Source organism: Rhipicephalus microplus, chromosome 1 (genome assembly GCF_043290135.1).
Source record: "Rhipicephalus microplus isolate Deutch F79 chromosome 1, USDA_Rmic, whole genome shotgun sequence".
NCBI lineage: Eukaryota > Metazoa > Arthropoda > Arachnida > Ixodida > Ixodidae > Rhipicephalus > Rhipicephalus microplus.
The window spans coordinates 155,661,278-155,686,165 of record NC_134700.1 but is presented as its reverse complement, the minus strand read 5'-3'; the positions used below and the strand labels follow the sequence as shown (position 1 = coordinate 155,686,165).

The window sequence follows — 24,888 nt, the reverse complement described above, 5'->3', positions numbered from 1 at the left end:
AGGAAGATAGCCCGTTTGTTTTTCCTGCAGAGCATTCTGGGCAAAAGGATGAATATAACGCCACCGTCATTTCTAGGGCAGTTGACATCAAGAAGAACGCGGCACACGTCGACCCATGCATTGAAGCCTATATTTGCTCGTACTGTTGCTTTTTATAATAGTTTTTTTCCGAGAACTATATCGGAATGGAATAGTCTACCAGAGTTCGTCGTTCAAGCACACGATTTTCATCAATGTCTAGAGGAATATTTGTTAGTGAATATATGATTCCCCCTTTTTTTGATGTGTTGGTTGTTTTATGCGCCTTTTCATTTGCGTCCACTTTGTAATCTTACCTATGAATGCGTTTGTTCGTCTGTCTATTCAACCTTTTTTTGAGTGTGTAAATTCTGGACACGCTTGTTCACGTTGATGTCGGTGATATGTATGCCCCTCCTGCTTTGGGCCGGCACTCGGCCCGCAGTATGATGAAATAAATAAATAAATAAACACGGAGCGGGCGACCGCACTCTGCGGGACGCCATGACGGGTGCCGTGCGAACTACTGCGGCGCGAGCGCCATCACAGGCGGAGTTAGCTGCGCGTAGTCTGCAACGGAGCCTCCCATTTAACCTCGAGCGCTGAACCCTAGATTGCGCGTCTGCGAAGTGGTAGGCACCCTAGCAGATGATGCCGCCCAACACCGCCTCTGGGGCTATTTCTGCTTGCGCCGCCATACTCCGCAAGGCGTCTGCTGAGCAGCCACGCATGCCGCGCTCACTCTAACAGTGGTGGCGACTGTAAATATTTCAAACAGCATAGCAAATGTTTATAAATAGAAGTTAGGAAGAAATCGAGTTATGCGAGTGTTAGACGGAGAGGATGAAATATAAAAAAAATATTAAAGAAGAAAGAAAAAAATAGCTGTAGAACAACATCAAGGAAGAACTCAGTCTGCGTACATCAAGTGATGTTGCTTAGTTACATACTCATTAACTTTAATTACTGAAACTCACAAAACATTCCTTCGTTTTCTTTTTTTTGGAATGTAATACTGTCTGTCTTCAAATTATTCAATCCAAATTTCGCGCATTTCTGATTGTCGATCTTAAGTCGTGACTGAAGGGGGAAACAGGCAGCCTGTAACGTGGCTTCGCGGTTCACGTCCACAATTTTGTACGTCGTGAGTGTATACAATGCAATGCAATGAAATGCAATAAAAAGATTCTAGTGCAATTGGAACGAAAAGTGAATCATGTGCACAACCGCTTGATCAATCATTTCATTTATTTCTTCCAGGGTCTTTGCGTCGCACTTTTGTTCTGCTTTTTCAATGGAGAGGTTAGTAGAATTTCGTATCATTTTTCTGAGACCATGCCCGTAGAGAAGGCTAAGCACAACTTACAGCTGTCCTTTCAGTGCCTGCTCAGGTCTAATTCAAATAATAAAATTTGTCTTTCGATATGATTCAAGTTTATCAAGTCATTTTGATTGCTGGTGCCCACGAAACGAATTAATCGCGCAGCTCAACTCCGAAACACTTCCCCGCCTACTCAATATTTAGTGCCGGCGGATATTTGAAAGGATCGAGAAGTTCAGAAGACGCTCAAACAAAGCGTGATATAAATAAGCGTACATGTAAAAACAGACGTGATGTTTGGTGGAATACGCAGCCCAACACTTGTACATGTCCTTCTTGTTGTGAGACTTTTACAGTCGAGGTTACGCGAGTACCTCTGCCTTCTTGAAAATGCGGGCAAACGTCAAAATAACACTGGTCAGTAATACTGAAAAAAAAAACAGTACAATAAATATGTTGGCAGGACTGACCAAACCTGGTGACATGTACGGCTGTATCTTTCGTTTCAGGTTTTGGGCGTCCTGCGGAAAACGTTGTCGCAGACGCCATGGTTCAGAAACAAAGCTCGTAGGATGTCGTACGCGAATACCAGCATCAGTGTAAGTCGATTTAGAAAATCTCCGCAGAAGTATAAATGCGTCAGCGTAATTTGAAGCCGCCGAGTGACGAGAACAGAGTTCTAACGGTGACTCTCTTTGTGTTCCACATGCCTCCCGAAAAGCTTCCACCTCTGTAAAAAAATAAATCGAAAAGGAAGAGCGCACGGCATTTTCAAACGTTGTCGCTTTTCCGCTCGAACGTTGGCATTCCTCACATAAGCATCATATCGCATGGCTTCCAGCACGAAGAAGTGGAACGCCCATTGCCTCCTGCTTCTGTTCTTTCACCATGGTGCTTCTAGTCCTCTCAAAACTGATATGTTAAATGTATGTACGGTGCTCACGGAAGGAAACACGTCAATTTAGCGCTGAGTAATGAGCGTACTTTCATTTGCACTGTTTTCAGGTGGTAAGAAGTGGGCACATATTGACTCGTGACCTTACGTAGCTGATGACGTTACCATTCATGGTCGTTTTCGTAGCGACATGACGGGTCATCTCGAGCAACTACGCATACCAGTAGCTCTACACGAACATTCTAAACTGTTCGATTCCCTGAGCCCCGTACATTGTCCAAAGGCTGGCGTTGTTTGTGCTGTGCTGTATGTGCCGTGTCAATGGAACCATGCAGCTTAGATTTCTGTATATTCGGCTAGCAGGGTATGTACTTTTGTGTGCGTACACATTCCTTCCCCACTGGAGTGCCTTTTTCTGATGCCATTGTATCTGAGCATCCCAGCAGCACCGTGACTAGTTCATGTAAAACACATAAATGGCGATATTTTTGTATTGATTTCTCAATTTTCGCCTATTGTCTCATGGTTGTTGTGTTTGAGTGACCTGTACTTACTGATAACGCTACTCCTGTGACCCTCTTCTTGCATTATATCTTTGCTCATGCATAGACTAGTGCGTTGTAAAAATGGAGAAATTGTACAGCTCTCTGTATAAGTTGTCTTGAAGGGGACTAGCAGCACTGTTCACATAAGTATGTGTGCTAGTTGGCTACACGTGCTGTCTTGAACATATGCGCGAAATTTTACAGACTACTCAACATACTGACTGCCCCTCTGAAATTCCGGGATATCCTGCCCTCTTCACACTTACTTGAGGCGCGTATAAGACGGAGTGTCACTGACTGAACTTCGTGAGTAGGTCTTAACTAAACAGTTCCTTCCACTACCTTCGTCCTTTTCACTCCCTCCCCCTACCAAAGCTACAACAAATTTCAGAGAAGCATTTGTTTCATGAATAACGTCAGTTTGAGCCGCGGAACTTGATACCAGGGATAGGGAGACTACAGACACGGACGTCGCTGTGCCCTCTTAAAGATGTCCGTCGTATCAAGTTTTACTGCTCAAATCAAGGATAACCATGAACAAATTAGCTCCGGTTAATACCGTTTTCGTATTTTATGAATTCCGTGCAAGCTTATGCGATTGCATTCGCACACACGCCGTTGGACTCTAGTACAGAGTTTTTTTTAATTATTTTAAACGTTTATCGTAACCAATGCCACTTTCGTGAGAACATTGTTGGATATGGTTGACGAATGCACATTATACATTTTGTCCAAGTTGTGGAGATTACGTCTGTTTTGAAGTTCAAAACCTAGCTACACAACATTGATGAACTCTAGAAACCATTTCTACGCAACATTCATTTGTAAATTGAGTAGATGGCGGAAATGCGACCCCACTTGACGTAACAATCATGCGAGTCTATCGGAACACCTGTGAGTTACACATGGCGAGTATTTCACGAGAGAATGGCCAGTGAGTGTTAGATCACATGTTTCCAGTGTACTTAAATGGTCGCCCCACAAAGCATCTTTGTGCAAGGCACTTCGTGCTGGAAATATCTAAAAAATGATATACTGACTCAGTGATAAGCATCCCACGTTTGATTTCGCAACTGGAAAGAGTCTAATCAAATATTTTGAAACCTATCGGTGTAATGAATTTTCGAAAAGAGCATCCGAACCAGCTAAACTTCATGAAATAGCTAGTAAAATCTTTCCATACTGAAAATTATTGAAAGCTAGTTACCTGGAGGTTGGTGACACTACCTGCTGATTGGGAAACGAAGCACGTGGTTACCACTTGCCAGGTGTCAACTCAAAGCAGGGATGTCCGGCAGTGCAACGTGATCTGAAGCTTTAGAGTTTGCGCCGAGAATAAGACAAATAGTGGTTATGACACCTGCAAAGACGTTGCACTGATTACGTTTCGTAGGCTATATATACTTCCATACTGAACACATTCAAGTAATATCTGTTTACTTGGACATTTAAACAACACTGACTTTGAATATGAGACATCTGCCCTGTTTTCCTTCCGCTGTGTTGCTGGTCCCCTTCAACAACAATCTCACAACTCAAATGTGAATGTGATTGTTTAATTTGTCATTCACTGTTGGTGTGAAATCATTGGCGGTGTACTAAGTGAAAACACAAAGTGCTAAGGCAATCTGTACACTGTGATCGTTTGTGAGCGTAATAAAAAGGCCAATTGTATGGCAGGTATATATCAGCCCGGCAGAAGCCTTTCGCTTGTCGCTGTATAGCATGTCCCGCATCTTGTCTTGTGGCTGCTGCATTGCTATATAGTCTAGGGCTCCCTAACACGCATTCAGTGACGATCTCTGCTTACGACAACCTTTCCTCTTGCAGCCCCGTTATCACTGCTTGCATCCCAATTTATCCCTACCCCGAGTACAAGCCCCTTCCCACTCAAGTGAGAAGCATTTCCTTCGCATTTTACCTGCTACATGGTACACTATTGGTGTTGTTGGAAGTATGCTGTGAATAGCGCTGTGTGCTGATATTGTGGCTTGTCAATACAATAGTCAACTATGTGACCCCATGTGTTACCTTGGTGCTCCGGCCATTCTTATGTTAAAATTTGACAGCGAATTTCGCACTTGAGAACGTGTAAAATGTTTCAGCGTATGTCAGAATATTGCGCAGAATTACAGTAAAAACGGTTACAGTGAACCCGTTCGTGCATTATAAAAATCAAGTTCTCAAATATTAGCAAGACGGTACAAAGCCTAAATTACCCAAGGCGCTTAGCGACGTGAGTTAGTGCCGAAGTTTGTTAAGCATGTCGTTTCGTGCACAATGTTCGAAACATGGCAAAATGACTGAGAAAAGAGACTGGCGCTTTTCTGTTTTCTTTTCAAGGTTTTAATAATTGCGCTAGAAATACCACGTTTGCTAAAGCTGCCTAATATAAGAAACGTTAATCGGTGCATATCATAGAACAATGACCCTGCCCAACATCAGCATGGTTTTGTGAAAAAGAATTCACACCTTGTGGTTCAGCAGTTTTTTAAGTGAACTGGATAGACCAAGTTCAATCCCCTTTAACAGTCAAGTGATTCACTGCAGAACTCTAGGTATCAGTGTAGTACCGTACCTTAGTCTCTCTACTAATAACAGTGGAGTGTTCAGACACATAAGCTCTGCCTTTGCGTCATTTTTAGCTCAAGTGTGCCGTACAGTCACGACTTATTTGTGGACGTGTAGGTGACCCTCGTAATCGCGTTTTCGCATGACAAAAAATGAAAAATTGCAGATGTATGTAATTCGAACACACTAAAGATAATATCTAGTAAGCGTGGTTACATTACCAAGTATTTAAAGCTATGTACTTTATCTAAGGTCGCAAGGCTGTCTCCTCAAATGCACCCCATTCGGCAGGCACTGACGAGATAATATAACTAGACTATGCATTACATATTTTGAGGCAACTGGGAGAAGTGCTGAAATAATCGACGTAAGCAAAAATGATGCCAGTTTCTGGTGCACGTTTAACACATGGAGATTTACAATTTATAATAGACGCTTCATCTTTACTCAAGCCAGGCGCTAACATAAAGATAAGCATACAGTCGTATTCATCTTTGTAAGTGTAATATTTAAATATTCACAACAGAAGTCAGCAAGCTTTTGTGGCTTAGAGCTTAGTTGCAAACATGCCAAGGGTCAAACAGCGAATTTAGGGGGATTTTTTTTTTGTTGGCCTCTGTTGGCAAGCAAAAAAAGGTGAATTGATAGTAATGAATAAAATTGCAATAGAAGTGATGCTAGTCTATTACGTAAAGAGCTCCTTCAACGTCGAGATAGGACAATACAGCCGACATAGAAACATTACAGTGGAGGTATGAACTGACAAGGAGAGGGGTGTGTGCTTTGACGTCGTGCTGAGAGCCGCATCATAGTGACCCACGTGTCGAATATGGCCCGAGGGCCACAGGCTGCTAACCCCTTATCTAGAAAACAATGTCACCTGCAGAATTGGTTACATTAAGTGCAGCTAAAATCGTGATAACACCAGAAATACACAGTCTAGTTTTGTGTGCACCATTCAGATGTAGTACTTAAACCAGCACAAAAGCATTTTTCTGACGCAAGTTCCTACTTCAAGCGAATGTGGCAGAGAGTCGAAAAGTGCATATGCGTGGAGACCAAAGAACGTATCTCTGGAACTTTAATTATTCTTAATAAAGAGACTTTAAACTTCCAGAGATTGTGCTATAACCAGGGTATATTGTTTTCTGTACCCATTCTACGAACACATCGCTTTATTGAGTCGGGTTTGTGACAGTTTATGTTTTACGGGAAAAGTCACTCTCACCCACCTTGTCCGTATAATCCTGTCATTTCAGTGTGCCAAATGTGCAGATTTGCTGTGCTCTTTCGTAATAATACTGTGCACTTTCGAAGTCAATCACTGTGTACGATTTGTACAACTTGGACCAATTGGTACCTGTGTAAGAAAGCAACATCAAATAGCGGATGGTTGTGTACAGTTCAAACAGTACTGCTCAGATGCTCAGTACTGCCAGTACTGCTCAGTAATATCAGATGTGCGAGTGGTACTTCGACGAATCAGTGTAAAAACCCTAAAATAAAAATTATCTTTGGGAGTTGTCCATCATACTTGCTTTATGTCTGATTGTTTTATTCTCCTATTATGAATGGATGTTGGATTTAGGTGCAATGTTTCTTACAGTAAAACGAAAGCATGCCTTTCGCTGCAAACATAGGGAACGACAATTACATGGCATGCACTCTAGAACGCGACGCTCAATTGAGCCGCTTATTAATGTCAGTACTTAGGGCAGTTTAAAAAATATTATTAAAATACACATCTGGCACATGAACATAAAATTTTACAATGATTGTCAGTAAAACGTATGTAAAATAAATATTCATAATCCATTGTACGCAATGTAATGAAACAACACATTACGTGGGATGCACTTGTGCATAACAAAGAAATGTTAGGTATGCATATAAAATATTCAATATTATCCATTTTGAACTACCCATATGCTCATCAGCATTTGAATACTGCGAGATCTGTTGGAAAAAAAGTAGATGCACCAATGAGTTAAAAAAAATCGAAAGCATGGTTCTCTATTTCCGGACTTGTTAACATAACTTTTCTACCGACTAACTTATATTGAAATAAGCAACCACAAACCTTGAGCCCGGCTTTTAAGCTTCTGCATGTTCTGTCAGCATGGATCGAGCTACAGACAATATTGTACTCGAGAAAAAAAAGCAAGGCTATGAAAAAAATGAACATTGGAAGGAACGAATCCGTCATCTTCCTACGCAACTCTTTTTTTTTTCATGTTTAATAATGAAAAAAAAGCAGCTCAATTCAATGCTGTACTTCTGAGAATGTGTTCAGCAAAGCTCTGTGCTTGAATCAGTCTTACCATAGAACCACCAATAGTCATTCGTTAAAGGGCAGGGGCTGAAAAAAAATATACACCAAGATAGCATCTTGGTGGTTCTTTTTTTTTAGTTTTCAAATCTTCTTAAGTAATGTTACTGCCAGAAAAGCTTGGTTTTTTTTCAAAGCTTTTTTAGCAAATATGAGGCCCAGCTTACAGAGTAGCTATTTCCTTTACAGTTTCTGCCAAGACGCCCATCTGATGGCAGAAGTCCGTCTGTGTCGCCAAATCACCTCCAGCAGACCTTGGTGTGAAAGGAGTGAAATGCAAAGCAGTCACAACGATTGAAACATTTGCGTCATTCTTAAATTTGTTCCCCTCCAACACAGCCCCGCCGCGGTGGTCTAGTGGCTAAGGTACTCGGCTGCTGACCCGCAGGTCGCGGGTTCAATTCCCGGCTGCGGCGGCTGCATTTCCGATGGAGGCGGAAATGTTGTAGGCCCGTGTACTCAGATTTGGGTGCACGTTAAAGAACCCCAGGTGGTCAAAAATTTCCGGAGCCCTCCACTACGGCGTCTCTCATAATCAAATGGTGGTTTTGGGACGTTAAACCCCACAAATCAATCAATCGATTCCCCTCCGACACAGAGTAGGGGCCAGGGAGCAACTCAAGAAAAAAAAATGTTGCCATTTCGCTTTATGAACGTCATTCAACATTAATGCCTGCACTTGTGAGAATTTGTGAATTTCAAAGCACCACATCTCCTCAGATAATCATCCATCGTGGTGTTAGAAGATACAGTTCTACCAGGCATAGAACGAACTTAATCGAGAAACTCACGTCAATCATCATTGGCTTGAAGGCATGTTGGCAATTATTTGAACATATCGCACGCTGATGTAACGTTATCATCATTACAAATTGTCTTGCGTTGATTGGCTCATTTATTCAAGATAGCGTGATTTAGAGTAAGATATACCACCTCCGTCTCGCATCTGCTGTATCCAGCAGTTAACAGCATGAGAAAATTATCTAACATCCACATGTGAATGTTCTGCAAGATTCTAAAGGTGCACACCACTGCTGTGCTGACTTTTGGGCTTTCGTACGTTTTTGCAAAACATTCTTTCGGGAAGCCACATACAGCAATGAACACGAAATGAACAGCGTGCATACCATTCCATGGCTCTTACCAACAGTGCGATAACTTACCCTTGAGAAATCGGTGGCTCTTCAGTGTCATACACGCGTCTTCACTAAAGGCTTTGCCATCTAAGCTCTTGATTGGACAGGAGGGTATCAATAGACCACCATAGGAGGTTGCAGTGTGTCTGCACATTAAAACGTGGCTAGAAAAGCAACCACCGGCTTTCGTAGGATGTGTTATAAATCGTGTGGCTTCGATGTATTTTACGGTTCAGCCTGCATACGAAATTCTGTATTCCGCGTCCAAACCTTCTCGTCATGTCTTCTAGGCATAGTTGTTATTTATGTGGGAACACATTCATCACAATGAGCTTGATGAAATTCAGTGCGCGCTGCACACAGGAGATCTCAAATTACATGACATAAAGTTCAAAGACACCAGCGCATTCTTCACACCGTCGCTGAGGCTAATTAATGCAATACTCTCAAGCAGGTGCATTTCTGTATTGAAAAGAAGTGGGAGATCAAGCATTTTGCAAACACTCTTTTTGTATTTCTTGCAAGAGGCAGTTCGCAGTTCAGTCAGAGCCGCAATACTGCGGTGTCGTCGTACGACCGGCAGAAGTCATTGACGCAGTTCTCAGCGCGCAGCACTGCAACTGTTGTGTGCGTTCACTCACGCTTTTTTCGTGTGTTTTTTTAGGTATTGTGATAAATTACGAAGTAAACAAAATGCGCAAGTGAGCCAGTTGATCGTTCATAACTAGGAGAATTATGTTAGCGCGAGTAATGAAACAATGGATTAGAAGAGTAGAAAGACGAGGCCTTGTTTTTGGCTCTTTTTTAATATTGTCTTACTATTTGTAATAGTATGTCGCAGAAGTGGAGTGGTTCGAAATTCCTGCCACCTGCAGGAAGCAAGTTGTCAAGTAAACATAAAGGGGGGCTCATTTCTACCACATTAATAAATTACCAGAGTGCGCGTGACACACTGAAAAGCACCCAAAAACTTTTTGGTGAATGGGATGTGGTTTCGTGAATCTGTTAAGTATGGAACCAAATGCGCAAGCTCTTCCGAAAACTGTCGAGTTGTATGCGTGGCCATGGTGTAACACGAAGTTGAAATCCCTACCTCCTCTGTGTTGACGCACTGTCACAGTCATTCGTTCGAAATTATGCGTTTGTTCAAGAATAAAAGGTAAGCTTGCTCTGCGTACTCCAAAAAGGTGAGTGATATGAACAACGCTCCATGTCTCCTCAGGTAAGGTTAAACTTGTTTTGCACGTAGACTTGCCAAAACACCAAAGGGCAAATATTGACTTTGTACACTATGAAAACACCACACAACTGGGGAACTCACAATATGCCCCACGTCGCTACATAATAAAGTGAGCAAATCATAACGAGCTGTGCTGCATAGCTTGATTGGTCATATCTGGTTAAAAAATAATATTGTGATGTACCAAGACAGAGCTTAAAATGAGGTTTAAAGTGACGAGGTGCCGTCTTGTTGGTGTGACATAATGCCAAGCGCTTTAGTAGACAACACAGCGCTCTTGCTGTGTTTGCTCGTCTTACCATTGTACAGTAAAGCGTACTGCACTGTCGAGGTGTAATGAAGTGTTCATCACACTCAAGCCTAGTCAGCCAAGGCATTCTCGTAGCATTTTGACGATGTGTCAGAAGAAGAAGATTATACGCAAAAGCAGCGAAACACCGGAACTACTAAGCTACCTGAACAAGTTCAAATTCATCTGTTTTGTTGATTCTAATTATTCTGAAACTTGTGCTGTACTCACAATACTTCAAAAGTAACAATTGCACATTTGAAAGTTCCTACGCTATGATCTTCCGATTACACGCCTCACGGCCTTGCCGTAACAATAATTTTTTCATAAGTTACTTGTGCGACTGGCCGGCAACTTTCCAAAATATGACCAAGAGCATTACGGTTGGCAGAAACAATTCATGAGAGTCAATTTTATTGTGATGATCATTTTTTGAATAGAGACCTGGATTTTCTTGCGAGTACGTATATTTTGTTATATACAATTTCCTTAATTCTATTATCATCTGGCACATAGTCCGATGTTGAGTTATGCTGAAGACGATTTCCAGCGCTCGTCAATGCTGTGACCGAACTTCAACCTACCCAACGAGCTAATAGAAACGTCAGAGCTTCGTCCGGAACCTCAAATATAGAAAGCAAACAGATGTACTTGAAGAAAAAGCAATCATCAAACACATTAAGAGATTTAGGAGGAAGAATGAATTTGTTGAGATGCCTCCATGTGAAAATTGTACGTGGACGGGTTGAAGAATGTTCATAAAGCTGCTTCTTGCTGAGCTAAAAAGGAAGCACAAGAAAAGAAATGACGAGCGATTTGCTGGTTTCTTATTAAGCGAAAAACTGCCCATACCTTCCGTCAGCTGCAAAATGTCGACATAATTTTCCGCTTCAAAATGTACGCTGTCGTCCTTTATGAAAGGGAACACGCGAATGCGTGGCCTTCGCTCTGCGGCGGCTGCCTACAGCACCATCCACTGACATCGAAAGGAAACACGTTTGCTTTCAGCGTCATCTGTTGTCAAAAATAACAATAATAACCAGTTATGGCTAGTAGACAAGCGCTGTTATTTTGCACCCCATCTCGGCTCACGCGTGTAGTACGTAGTCTACTGCCAACATATCAAACGTTGTGCGCGACCATGGCGCGAGCTGCAGTATAATCACCCGATATCGCGCACAGCGCGAGCGGTGATGGAACGTTATCTAGCAGCGCTTGCCTACCGGCCATGACTCGTTATCTTGCTTGGCCATAGATGACGCCAAAAGCAAGCGTGATTTCTCAACTTGTCGGTTTAAGGTGCTGCAGGAAGCCGCCACAGAGTGCAGGCCACGCGTTCGTGTGTTCTCTTTTATAAAGAACGACAGTGTACATGAATGCTTTTGTATGTCTTTTGTTTTCTTGTTCAAATCAAACTGTCTACAAAGTATAATGCTTCAGTTGAAAGTTGAAGACTCCCAAGCTGAATTGAATTCGAAGGCCGGAGATGCTAGTCTCTGTGCCCGGTGCTGGACCTTCCACCGCCTCAGAGAAGGCAATGGAAATTGATGAACGAACATCAGCGTTCATCGACGCCCAAAGATCAGTGCTCTTTCGAGCGCAATAAGTAAGGAAAACATCCCGCAACCGCTCCACCAAAGTATTGGTAGCCTGATGGGTAACCTTTCTTTAACACATCTCTAGCACGTTCATCTGAACACAGGACACACACTTTTACTCGATATGGCCCCACAAATACTACAGTGGAAGGCCAGGCGCATGTTTCATAACCTTAATGATATCGAAGACTTAGTAAATGATTATTAGCCTGAAAAGTTATGTGTTCAAGAAACTTATTTAAAGTGAACTCACACGAATTTCTTGAGTCAATACGTGGTTTTTCGTAAAGATCGAAATGCTGGCAATTCCTCTTCAGGAGGAGTGGCAATCATTGCATAAAGAAGCGTAGCATGCGAGCACATTCCGCTACAAAGCTCTCTTGAGGTTGTGGCTGTTTGCGCTATTCTATTCAATCATTTGATAACTCTTTGTTCTATTTACATATTCCCCAACGAATTGTTCAATAAAGTAGGGTTCGAAAAGCTGATTGATCAGCTCGCAGAAACATATGTCTAATTGCAAATTTTTATGCTCCCAGTTTGTTATCGGATGATACCAGTTTTATAACGCGAGGAACCGGCAACATTCTAAGAACAAGTGATAAGTTTGTTACCGAACACACACGTATATATAGCCAAAGAACACGTAATAGGCCGCACAGCAATGCCCACACAGGATGCCCAGGTGACATGTGACGTCACACCACAACACTCCTTCCCCCACGGATTACTTTCGAAAGTCACTCGGCTGTTATCTGTCCGGGCCACGTCGCACGCGTTCACTACGCCGAAGGGTTGCACGTTCGGCGGCCGATGGCGCACCTGAAGCACCAGGATGGTCCGAGGAGCCAGAGGCAGTGATTTCGGCCGTTGGCGATGCAGTTGCCGGTAGGGGAACCGTGGCAGATTCTGTCATGCGAGGATCTTCGAGAGGCAACCAGATCGCAGGCCCACATAGCCCGGGAACCATCGGAGGGGTGGCGTCTTGCGAGGTTTGAACAGGTTGCACTTGTGTACAGCTTGCGAAATACGGGGTTGCGTAGTGGGCTCTGATGTTGTCAGCATGCGCAAATCGCAGCGCCTGCGATACTTTCACAAATAAGTTACGCGACTAACAACCTGTGTTACGACACCTTCGTCTCACGACCCCTTCTCACCTCACACCGTGTTCCCCCGCACAGCGTCCCCCACAGCAAAACTTTGAGAAACCGCACGTGACATGTAATTTGGCAGTTTGGTACGTTGCTGCTTCTCACGCATCGAGAGCTCAAAATCAGGATTTAATTAGCAAATAAGCTTTACCCTTGGCCGTCTTTTCAAAAAAAGTTCTGCGGGGTCTGGCCAGTGGTACTGTGTGGAGTGCTCCTATAGCTCATTAGATAGTTGCCTAAACATATCAATAATGTGTGTTTGTGGTCACTAGCCTTGTCCTGTAAGAAATGCTTTGACAGGGCTTGTTTGGTCGTCTGCACCAGACGTTCGGCCGCTCCGTTAGAGGCCGCATGGTACGGTGGCGTCTTGACGTGCGTTACCCCATCCAGCTTAAAAACACCCTGAACTCGTCTGAAATGAATTGGGGTCCGTTATCACTCAACAGCACCTCTGGCAGACCATACGCGCCCACATGCAACGTAGCTTTTCAGTGTTTTTGTTAGTATTAGTGGACGGCACAGGTAAGACCTCGATCCGCTTAGAGAACGCGTTGACGAGGACTAGGAACGCCTGCGACCCTTTTACAGCATAGTACAGGTACACGCGTTGGCCAGGGCTTCGTGGGGTAAGTTTATAGTTGCAAAAAAACCGGGGGAGCTGTTTTAGGACGGCCTGGAACACGCGACATTGTCAGACATAGTTCTCAACAGAAAGGTCGAGGCCAGGCCACCACACATAGCTTCTTGCAAACGCTTTCATGCGGCTTGATCCTGGGCGCTCCTAGAAGAGCTGCAAAACTTGTAGCCGGAGCTTATCTGGAATGATTACTCTTGATCCCCAAGTTATGCAGTCTTGCTCTTCCGATAGCTCGTCGCGCCACGAATGAAATGATATAAAGGCTTCAGAGCACTCTGAGGGCCACCCATTTAATATGAATTGCGTCACGCGAGATAGAGTGGGATCACGTATTGTGGCTCTCACCACCTCATCCGAACTGATGGACATGCTGTCAAAGAGGAAGAGACATTTGGAAGGCTCGTCGACAGCTACATTAGGCAGTGGAAGCTAAGACAGATCATCAGCCACCTCAAAAATTTTTTCCTTTCGGTATTTTAGTTTTGAATTGTACACTCCAGCGTTATTTCCCATCTTTGCATTCACGCGGTGGCAAGTGCCGGCACAGGTGTGTCTTTAACTAAAATTCCGAGAAGTGGTTGATGATCTGCATAAAGAGTGAACTCTCTGGCCCAGCAGCGGGGGACTAGGGGCTAAGGTACTCAGCTGCTGACCCGCATGTCACGGGATCGAATCGCGGCTGCTGCAGCTGCATTTCCGATGGAGGCGGAAATTTTGTAGGCCCGTGTGCTCAGACTTGGGTGCACGTTAAAAAGTCTCAGGTGGTAGAAATTTCCGGAGCCCTCCATTACGGCATTTCTCATAACCTTATGGTAATTTTCGGACGTTAAACCCCACATATAAATCAAGAGAGAGAGAGAGAGAATCTATTTACAGAAAGGTAGAGAGGTCGGCCTGAGCTATAGTTTGCTCTGGCCTGCTACTCTACACTGGGTAATGGTGACTGGGGAGTGAAAAAGAGATGAATGACGATGGTAAGGTAGAGAGATGATATGTTCTTATTAGGCTGGGTAACTCTACAGACGTGCATCCAGTTCAGTGGCTCCTAAGAAAGCGATGACGGCTCGTATAACCACATGTGTGCTGCTGGCGTCAGGCCATGGACCTAACACAACCTTATCGCTTAATGGTCGACTAATATATCGGCCAATCGAAGATATCAGATGCTGACGTTCGCTTGCATATGCTGGACAGTCGCAAAATATATGTTCGAGCGTTTCTGGCAACCGACAGTGACCACAATTTGGACCTGTGTCATTACAGCCAATCAAGTGGGTGTAACGTCTCGTGTAAGCCACACTGAGGCGACATCAACTGACGATCTTATCCTCCTCGAGTCATATATTCGTGACGCATTTGTACACAATCAATACTGTCTGTCTGTTTTGAAGGCATATGATACTGCCTGGTGAAACGGAAGCCTGCAAGACCTATCGTCTTTCGGAATATGTGGCAGGTTTATGACCATCTTAAGATATTACCTGTCTGAAAAAACAGGCACTGTGTTATCGTACACATTTCTTCAAGAAAATGGAGTGCCACAGGGAGGAGTATTAAGCTGCACACTATTTATAGTTAAAATGAACTCTTTTCGCTCTGTTATTCCACCTGCGACATCGTACTCTGTATATGTAGATGACATCCAAATCAGTTTCAAATCGTGGTACTTGAGTGTGTGCGAATGCCAGATACAGTTAGGTGTTAAACACCTTGCGATATAGGCTGATGAGAATGATTTTAAGTTTAACACTGACAAGTCTGCTAGTGTGCTTTTCTGCAGACGAAGAGGTGTACATCCTGAGCCCTGCGTACTAGTGAATGGACATGGACATAGCTTAGTCATCGCGAAAGAACAAAACATTCTCCAAGTAATTTTCGATGCTACACTCAGTTTCATCCACCATACGAAGCAGCTGAAGCTAAAATGTCTCAAGACCATGAACCTTTATAAAATTTTATCGCATCAGTCATGAGGAACAGAGAGGCACTGTCTCATATCTCTGTTTAGAAGACAGGTTTTGTCACGCATAGACTACAGATGCCTAGTATATCAGTCAGCTTCAAGGACAGCACTCAGACTATTTACCCTGTATACCACTTAGGTATGCGGCTGGCACTTGGTGCCTTCTGTACCAGCCCTATCCACATACTTTATGCGGAGTCAGATCAATGGCCACTTGACTATCAGCGCACGTATTTAGGAGTAAACTATGTAGTTAGAATCATGTCTCTGAAGAAGCACCTATGCAAAACACTTATGAATGATGTGTATACCTAAACCTTCCTTTTATTGCACCACCATTTCCATTGGCAATAACACCTGCAGTAGAAAAACTTGGAATTTTTTTCAATGACTTACAGGAAACCGACCATGCCGAACACATCCCTCTCTGGCAGCAGTGTCCGGTAACTTGTGACTGGTCGTTTAAAGACTTCAAAAAGAAAAATTCTCCTAGTGCATTCATTGAGCAACACTTCTTGGTCCTTGAACACAAATATTTTTCAGCCGCTTTCTTGTCTGATGGCTCAAAGTCTCAAACATCTGTATAATGTGCATCCTACGGACAAATTTTCTGACACCAGAACAATGCATACACATACCAGCATTTTCACGGTGCAAGTCTAAGGTATCCTGCTTATTATACAACATAATATACAACAAATAATACAAAATTCTATAGTGCACACGGATTCTCTAAGTGTTGTCACGGCGATATCTTCTGGCAAGTAAAGCAAGTGCCCCACTTTCAACAAGCTCTTTAATGAAATCTCTACAGTCTCTAACCTAAAGCTTTCTTTTGTCATTTCCTGCGTTTCAGGTCATTCTGGGGTTCTGGGCAATGAAATAGTGCACAAGAATGCACGGGAAGCCGCTGATAGGCAAGCTATAGATATAACCGCTGTTCCGGGGGTTGATCTAAGACCTATTGTACCTGTTGTACGTAACCACTGGCAAGATGAATGGGACAAACAAGTCGACAACAAAATCCACCTTGTAAAACCTCAACTAAAGAAAGTTATCCCACAAAAACTCAACAGATTTGCCGAAGTAACTCTAACACGGCTCAGAATAGGCCATACTTATGCCACACATCAACACTTTTTACAGGCGCTGATCTGCCTACATGTATACACTGTGGAGAGAGTCTAACCGTTTTGCATGTCCTCATTTAATGTCCTGTGCTTCACCAAGCACGACTGACCCATTTCTGGGAGCTCTATCGGTATCGTATTCCACTCAATCTAGCGCTTTTTTATCATTAGATGCAATGTTTGACCTTAAGAGACTTGTTCAATATCTTGCGAAAGTAAAATTTCTAACAATGATATCATTCCATCCTAGAAACCAGGTTAGGCCTCGCGTGTGAGGTACCACCTGGTGCTAAAAACACAAGTATGTTTAATTCCTTCTCAGGCAAGGACTTCAGCTGTGAGGGTCTCGGACTTGCTGACTCATTTGTCATAAGACTCCAGCCTGTGAAATGAAGGCCTGTAACAAAGTGACGTTCCTTTTAAACGCACTATTTTTTCAATATTTATTAGACATTCCCTACGCAGTATTTGTTTTAAATTTTAGATTAATAGCCTGGAATGAAGCAACGCTTGTACTGGTGCTCTTTGGCCTTCGACGCCCTTGCGCCAATAAAAGTTAATGTGATAAAAATTAACAGTTTTCAATTGATGGAAGCCGCCCTCACACACGAAGGACACATGGGAGTTACATCGGTCGCAGACATTTTGTAAGAGTTACAAGATTATCTGGAAGCCTTAGCTCTCACAAATTACTCTTCTGCAACGCCTTCTGTCTATCGCCCTATCTGGGTCGGCTGCACGTTGGCGTCATCACCAGTCTTTTTAAAGTTGGTCAAGCTTTGAGTCGCTATTCCGCATCAAGTTTATTCCCGGATGGCGTCGTTTGCATGAAAATCGCACTTGACAGCCATACACAAGCTGAGAATAAAATCTGCCAAAAATATGTGGTCCTTATAAGAGGTTTACGACTGATTCACTCGGGCAGCGAAGCAGTGGCATCCCCGTTGCCGAGCCTACTTAAGGCGATAGTTAAAGCGCGAAAACAGAACGATGACAAAGAGACAAGAAGGACACGAGCTCTTGTGTCTTGGTCGTCGTTCTGTTCTCGCGCTATAACTATTGTCATGTAATACCAGCTAGCACAAACAGCCATACTTCTAACCTACTTAGGGTGTCGTTCATTCCCTTCACTCGATGTCCTCACTAAAGCAGCAGGTGATATTTAGGCCGCGATGTTAGCGGAGGTTGCATGCCAAGCCCGCCTTTGCCCAAATCCCCTCTCGAGCCACTCTGTGCGTGGAACGGTCCTTTCAACCCCACGGCCCCACCAAGGGCTCTAGACCCCCAAAATCCACCATTAAGCCTCCAAAATCTGCCTGCTCTGACCACATTCCCGTCAACGACCCAGGAACTTGGGGCACCCATACCGGGTGCCTTGGCCCAAAGCCAACTAGTAGTGATCGCTGCCCATTCTAGTGCCACAGGCACAAGCAGGAACCCTTCAATATGCGTCCAGTGTGAAGGACGGCGCACTACAAGAGCCAGTGCCCAAGCAGACCACGTTCTGGCCGCTGGGGAAACGACCGAGCGTGACGATGGTAGGTGCATACTAAACGCTGGCCTACATTCTATCGCTCCCTGGAGTCCTTTCACTATACACATGTCCCGGTACACCTACTGCAGCCCCAATGTGGACTACTGCTCACCTTCAGGAGTAGCCGGGTGTGCTGCAGAGGACCTAACGCCGCGTGTCTTGGTCTTCACATAATTCAGCTGCCTGGATGGAAAGTCGTGGGAAGCATTCCACAAAGCAATGCACGCCTAAAGAAAGAAAGCTGCATTCTTTCTCGCTCGGACAACTACCAGAGGAACAAGCAAGCAACGCTCCTGCAAAGTGCTCCCAGCTCAATAACCACCGTGGTATACTCGACAATACGGTAAAGCCTCTTCCATGTACATTTGTTTTCTCGTTACCCACAGTGCTAAAGCACAACTGGTGATGGTTTTCATGGCAGTAGTAAAGGTCTCGATTCATTTAAATACTGGATCAGCTGTTTCTGTTTTCGGGGATCAAATCGAAAACGCCTGCGAAATTAAAGCCTTTGCCTTGCGAAGCGTAAACACTGATCGGCACGTGGCCTCTTCTCATGTTGTTTCTGCTACGACTGCAGCTGGTTCAGTCTTTATACTCTCCATGGGCGAGAACTTCGACAACTTTTAGTACAACTACCCGGACCTTCCTGCCCAATGATGTTGGACGGCAATTTTATAGCCAAGTCGGTAATCGTGCTCGGTCACCGTGCGGGCACGTGAAGTCATGCAATAAATGCAAAGCCGCTCACTTTTGTGACTACTCCACCACAACCCCAATCTGATCTGCTTGCAACAAATGCGCATTCGTTCTTCGAGACCAGAGAAGATTTTCTTACTGGTATATAATCCTTCAAATTACCATCAGGGATAAAAGCCAGAATTGAAACAGCCCTAAAGCCCTTCGCAGCAATTCTCACAGAGGCTCCTGGCAAGGATAATGTGCTGGAACACGGGATCGACGCTGGCGACATCCACCCTATCTGTTTCGATCCGCGTTCTTTAAGTGTCCACAAACGAGCACTTCTTTACGCTGCCTTCGAAGAAATGCTCACCAACGGTGCTGTTAGAGCATCCAACAGTCACTGGGCGTTTCCAGTTATTTTAGATCCAAAGAAAGACCGCTCTGCGTGGTTGTACGCTTACTACCGGCGGTTAGATGCCGTCGTGGTTCGAGATGTGTACCCCATTGTATACATCAATCGACTCCCTTATATACTTCTTTGTGTCCGTCAGATTCTTTAATTTAGCAGATGCTTCCTGCAAATTTTGTTAGCAGAGTGCGATGCTGAGATAACGACATTTACTTACCACAGAGGATTGTTAGAATTTTCGGGGCCACCTTTCTGATTGTTCATATTTCAACGTGTCATGGACATTGTTCTTCGAAATGCCAAATTCAACTATGCTATGACTTGCATGCATGACGTGGTGACCTTCAACGAACACCTCATCCCTCTAACCACGATATTACAATGTCTGCAGGATGCAGGCATCACCATCAAAACCCAAAAGTGCAGTTGGTCTCAAACAGGATCAACCTTTTACGTTTCATTGTCAAGCAAAGTGCGATGCGGTCAAGTGAATAAAAACTTCAGGCTATCCTGACCACGAACGAGCGTTAGGAACCTACAACGGTTTTTGGGTATGGCGGACAGCATCTTCCCGGAAATTGCAGTTGGTCTCAAACCGGATAAACCTTTTAGGTTTCACTGTCGTGGTCTAGGGCTAAGGTACTCGGCTGCCGACCCGCAGGTTGCGGGATCCAATCCCGACTGCGGTGGTCGCATTTTTTGATGGAGGCGAAAATGCTGTAGGCCAATGTGCTCAAAATTGTGTGCACGTTAAAGAACCCCAGGTAATCAAATTTTCGGAGCCCTGCACTACGGCGTCTCTCATAATCATATGGGGTTTTTGGGCCGTTAAATCGCGCATATATCAACCAATCAATCTGGTTTGATGGCCAAGTGAAGCGCAATACGGCCAGATGATTAGACACTTCAGGCCGTACCCCGCAGGGGCATCTGCGCAAGTAGGCGCTTGGTGCGTAGCGACAACACGGAACCGAGCTAACGAGGGGGGGGGGGTCGACTTCCTTCTACGCCTAGCCGCGCGTCGCTTTGCCGTGTCCGGGGAAAAGGGGATCATGGAGGTTAATCCAAAGCCGAATGATAGGACCTTTAAGGCCCCCCGGTACAGGCAACACGCCTATTTAGCTCCGGCGTCACTTAGACGGCACCCCTGGGCTGACCCACCCAGGGGAATTAGGCAGTCGCCTTTTCCTGTCTCTCTCCCTACATCTTCGTCTTTATCTCTCATTTTTTGTTTGTCCTGACTACTTCTCTCTTTTGTTTACTTCCGGCTATTCTTGGCGGCAATGGTTGACCCCATGTGTTTACCCAACCTTGGGATGCATCACATCAGGTTATAGTGGCGGTGTACAGCTGGCGTATGCAAAAATTTCTTCATGTTTTGCCGCCTCCCCTCGTTGGGCTAGGTGGTGGGTGGCTGCCACCGCCAGTTAACACAATCTATATTTTATGTCCGAAAACGTCACTCTCTGTTGATTGCTCCCTAAGAAAGGTGCGCACCGAAGCAAGTTTTCAACTATTCCAACTAAACAGATACAGCTTTCCGCGCTACCACGTTATCCATAGTGCACACAAGCAAAACCTGCCAGAAAACTCCCCGTTCGTAGTTTCAAGGTGTTAATAGACACTCTTGGTACAGGTTACAAAGCAACGAAAATGGCCATTGGAGACATCCTCATTGAATTCCGAGACAAGGATCAATATGAAAAACTACTCAGCTTGAAGACTTTTGGTGATGTCATCAACTGTTCTAACACAACTTTCAATTAACAATGTCCGAGGAGTTGTGTGGGAGGATGACCTGACTGACTTGAGAGATGCGAAACTTCTCAACGGCTGAAAAGGAGAAAATGTAATAAATGTCCAGAGAATTAAGATGAAGCTGGATGGCAAGTCTAATCCTACAAAACGAATAATCATTACCTTTGGCTCCAGCATCTTTCCCGGAACACTTTCAACTGGGTACACAAATCTCCGTGTTCGACCATACATACCTTAATCCCGACGGTGCTTCCAAAGTCAGATATATGGCCACGGCTCGCAAAGCTGTCGTGGCCGGAAAACTTGTGCACAATGTGGAGTTTCGAGCCACACCTTCAACACCTGCAAAGAACCGGCGCACTGCGTCAACTGTACATTAAAATAGAGGTAAAAGAGCACCCAAGCGATAGTAGTACGATTGTTCTGAAAATTTAAAGTGATCAAAAACAGTGATGTTTCTTAGGCAAAGTATCACACTAGGTGACTGTTTAACAGCATGCTCGGAAATGAGTGCATAATAAATACCACCAGTCGTGTAATACAGTTATTGATAAATGCGCCATAGCTATTTCTTTGACTTTTATATTCTTTTCATATGAAAAATGCGGGCGTTAGTACATACAAAAACGTTGGAACGTAGTGAACCAGTGTTCTACTTCCATATCTTGTTGAGCATTATGGCCACAAGTAACGGACTTTGGCCTTCAAAGAATGGCAAATGACAAAGGGAGCAAGGAGTTTTTTGTAAAAGAAATATTTTAAGACCATCGTTTGCATTAGGATATCGCTGAATTTTGGTATCAGCAACATTTTGAGAATGTCTGGATCATAATTCATGCTCAGGTGATAAGATATATTTTCAAGATTGAATGTGTTATTCTATCTAATCAGTTGTACCGTCAGAGAAAACAATGGTTATTCCGTGACGCAATATGCCGTAAATAAAGCATGCGCTATATTCTTTCGTACTGAAAACGGCACTATCCTATACGATAAAGCAGACATGACACAGCACGAGGTTTTTTTGAAAACAAAGGCGATATGAGTATTCCAGGAAAAGTCGCTATCAATGCTTGAGAGCCGAAGGGCGAATTCACCGGCCCTCTAGCTCCTGACGTCAGTTCAGATTGCGCCCCCATTGCCGCAAACATATATTCATCCAATGTCAAGAAGCCAGCGGCCATGTTTTATAAACCCGAACCAGAAATTGGATTTCGAACATGGCACTCACTGTGATGCTAGTGCAAATTATCATCAGCCTGCCAACGTCAATGACCATTCGCCAGCTGGATGCAATCGTGGCACTTGAGATCAGCATCAGCATTTTACAAGGTCAATTTCTTTGCACATGTGCAAAGAAATTGACTGTATGGCGGCCACAATTGATTGTATGGCGGCCACAATGACACCAATACAATCATTTTGTATTGTTGTGGTAAGTAACTTTCTTACTCTAGCACAGAGCGAGAAAGAGGTGAATGTGAAGAACAACACTCGGTGTATGCAGTGAATTCTGTTTGCCTTTCACTTCATTGCGGTAAATGAACATTCTTGAAGCGGCATTTCGAACGCAGCTTTTTCTCAGCACTGGTCTTCGTAAAGCAACACGGACAAGCCCACACGTGTTTCGCTGCATGATGTCTTACTCCTAGGGAGAAGCTGATATGGCAATATTAGCAAGTGCATGTATTTCGAGATATCACAAAAAGTACAAAAGTGGTTGTGGTGGCGCCCTTACAGTGAAACTCTGTCGATTCCTGCAAGAATTCGTTGCTCTTGAACAACTGAGTCTATGTTCCTACTATAGGCAGGCGTGAATGGGCATATTCGGTATAGGCACTCCATTTCAGCAGCCATGAAAAGCATTAGCACACGTCTAGCATCTGAAATGCGTTAGCATACGTCTAGCGTCATGCCTGTACTATTAGTCTGCGGCACTCTATGTAAAATGTGACACTTTGCCTCATCTTCAGCGCTTGTCCGTAAACACTGCTTTAACATACGCTAATTTGCATACTGTGGTTTTAAATATGGCGAGATATTTAAATAGCAGTGAGAGTGCTGGTATTGAAACGCCCTATACGTGCCTGCTTTTTTTTTCGAGGGGCGGTACATTTGTCGAAAATTCTTGTGCTGAACCGAGCCGTCTCTTGAAAACACCACAACGTAATTTTTTATGGACGGAATAGGCGGCCAAATTAGCCAACCCCTTTTCCCGGTCACAAATTTCGCTGACGTTGTCTTAAAAGGGGTTTCTTTTTCTAGTTGTAAGGATAATAATGATTTCTGTCCCTCTGACTCTTTGCACTTGCAGTTACGACACTACAACATGAAAACAAGTTTCGCCTAGCGTAAAACCACACGGGCTCGAGCAGGGCTCTGCCGACAGACGTAGATAAATTGCGGTGTCTAGCTTCACGACCAATTAATCTAACGAACCGACGGCGTCCTCAGGCGGTCAGCGCGAGTATTGGGTTCACGTCCACGCTTCTGATTACGTACAGCGGGCATGCCATGTTCGTGATCCGCCTACTTTCATGTCTATTCTCTGCAAATAAGGTGGGCCTGTCTAGACTTTCGCAATTTGCCCTGAGGTGGACACGAACGCAAAACTTTACTACGGGATGTAACTAACTTACCTGAGTGCTGTAGTGGAAGTTCCGCATTACTTGAAACACTTTTTTAGGAGCATGAGGTTTTTAAGCACGAATTGCATAAGCTAAAATTTGTTTTCGGCTATATTTGATAACACTTTTTAGCTTACCACTACAGGTACTATTCTGCCGATAAAGCTAACCAGTGAATGGTTGGTTGGGTGGCCATAAGCATATGTAATATGCAGAGGCATATTTAATATCTCTCCAACCTCTGACGTCATAACGCTGCACGTAGGGGTCTTGCGCAGAACGTAATTCTATGGCAGCATGATGAACGCAGAATTGGAGTGGTAAGTGGCGCCTCAAGCGTCCGTAAGGAATTCAAAGAGAACAGCTTCTCCTAGAGAAAAAAAAAGTGAGACAGCTTTATTCAAGTGAAGCAAGAAATGAAGATAAAACTTGCGCAATGAAGGATCCAGGACTCCCAATAGCAGTGTCTGCAAAGTAAGCGGAGTAAAGGCAGTTTACTTTTTGTTTGACATACGTGTATATGGAAGACGTGTAGCATCCGCACGAAAACATGTGGGTATGTCAAGGCTCTGTTTGAATTCTCATTCAGATAGAGAACTGACATTACTAATGGTACGATAAGTATGCTAATTAAAGTTTTGATCGTAGTGGTTAGAGTACTATTGATGTTGTTCTCTACACACAGTCAGTCACGACACTTCATCATGAGAACAAGACCAGTCTAACGTAAGGCCCCTCGTACTCGGGCATGACTCTTGCGACAGGCGTAGATAAATCCTGACCTTTTCAATCAGAAACATTACACCTCACAAGAGCTGAGAGAATAGCCTAACAGGCATGTTCGTTAGAGGTAAAAGATTCGCCGCTATACGTTAGCAAGAGGTTAGAAAAAAAGCTATCTGTTTTAAAGCAACTGAGGAGGAGGAGCAGGAGAGGAGGAAAGGAATAACAGGAAAATTAGCCAGTTCTAATACCAGCTAGCTACTCTGTGCTGGCGAAGGGGGTAAGGGAATAAAAGTTGACAGAAAAGAGATGTTAAAAGAAAAGAAAAAGCAA

General features: G+C 44.0%; 1 protein-coding gene across 5 annotated transcripts in view; it reads left to right on the top strand.

The window, feature by feature from the left end:
- LOC119178092 (calcitonin gene-related peptide type 1 receptor-like) overlaps nt 1-7,979 on the top strand; it is a 184,791-nt gene extending 176,812 nt beyond the window's left edge. For 2 of the 5 annotated variants that reach the window (XM_075887534.1, XM_075887533.1), the window contains 4 exons: nt 1,279-1,320; nt 1,849-1,938; nt 4,610-4,673; nt 7,869-7,979. In XM_075887534.1, the coding sequence (XP_075743649.1) occupies nt 1,279-1,320; nt 1,849-1,938; nt 4,610-4,673; nt 7,869-7,891 (219 nt within the window). In that variant the 3' untranslated portion in view covers nt 7,892-7,979. Of the gene's footprint in view, nt 1-1,278; nt 1,321-1,848; nt 1,939-2,983; nt 3,086-4,609; nt 4,674-7,868 lie in introns of all 5 variants that reach the window. The other 3 variants (XR_012893934.1, XM_075887536.1, XM_075887535.1) reach the window with 3 other exon arrangements.
- Nucleotides 7,980-24,888: the final 16,909 nt, after the last annotated feature.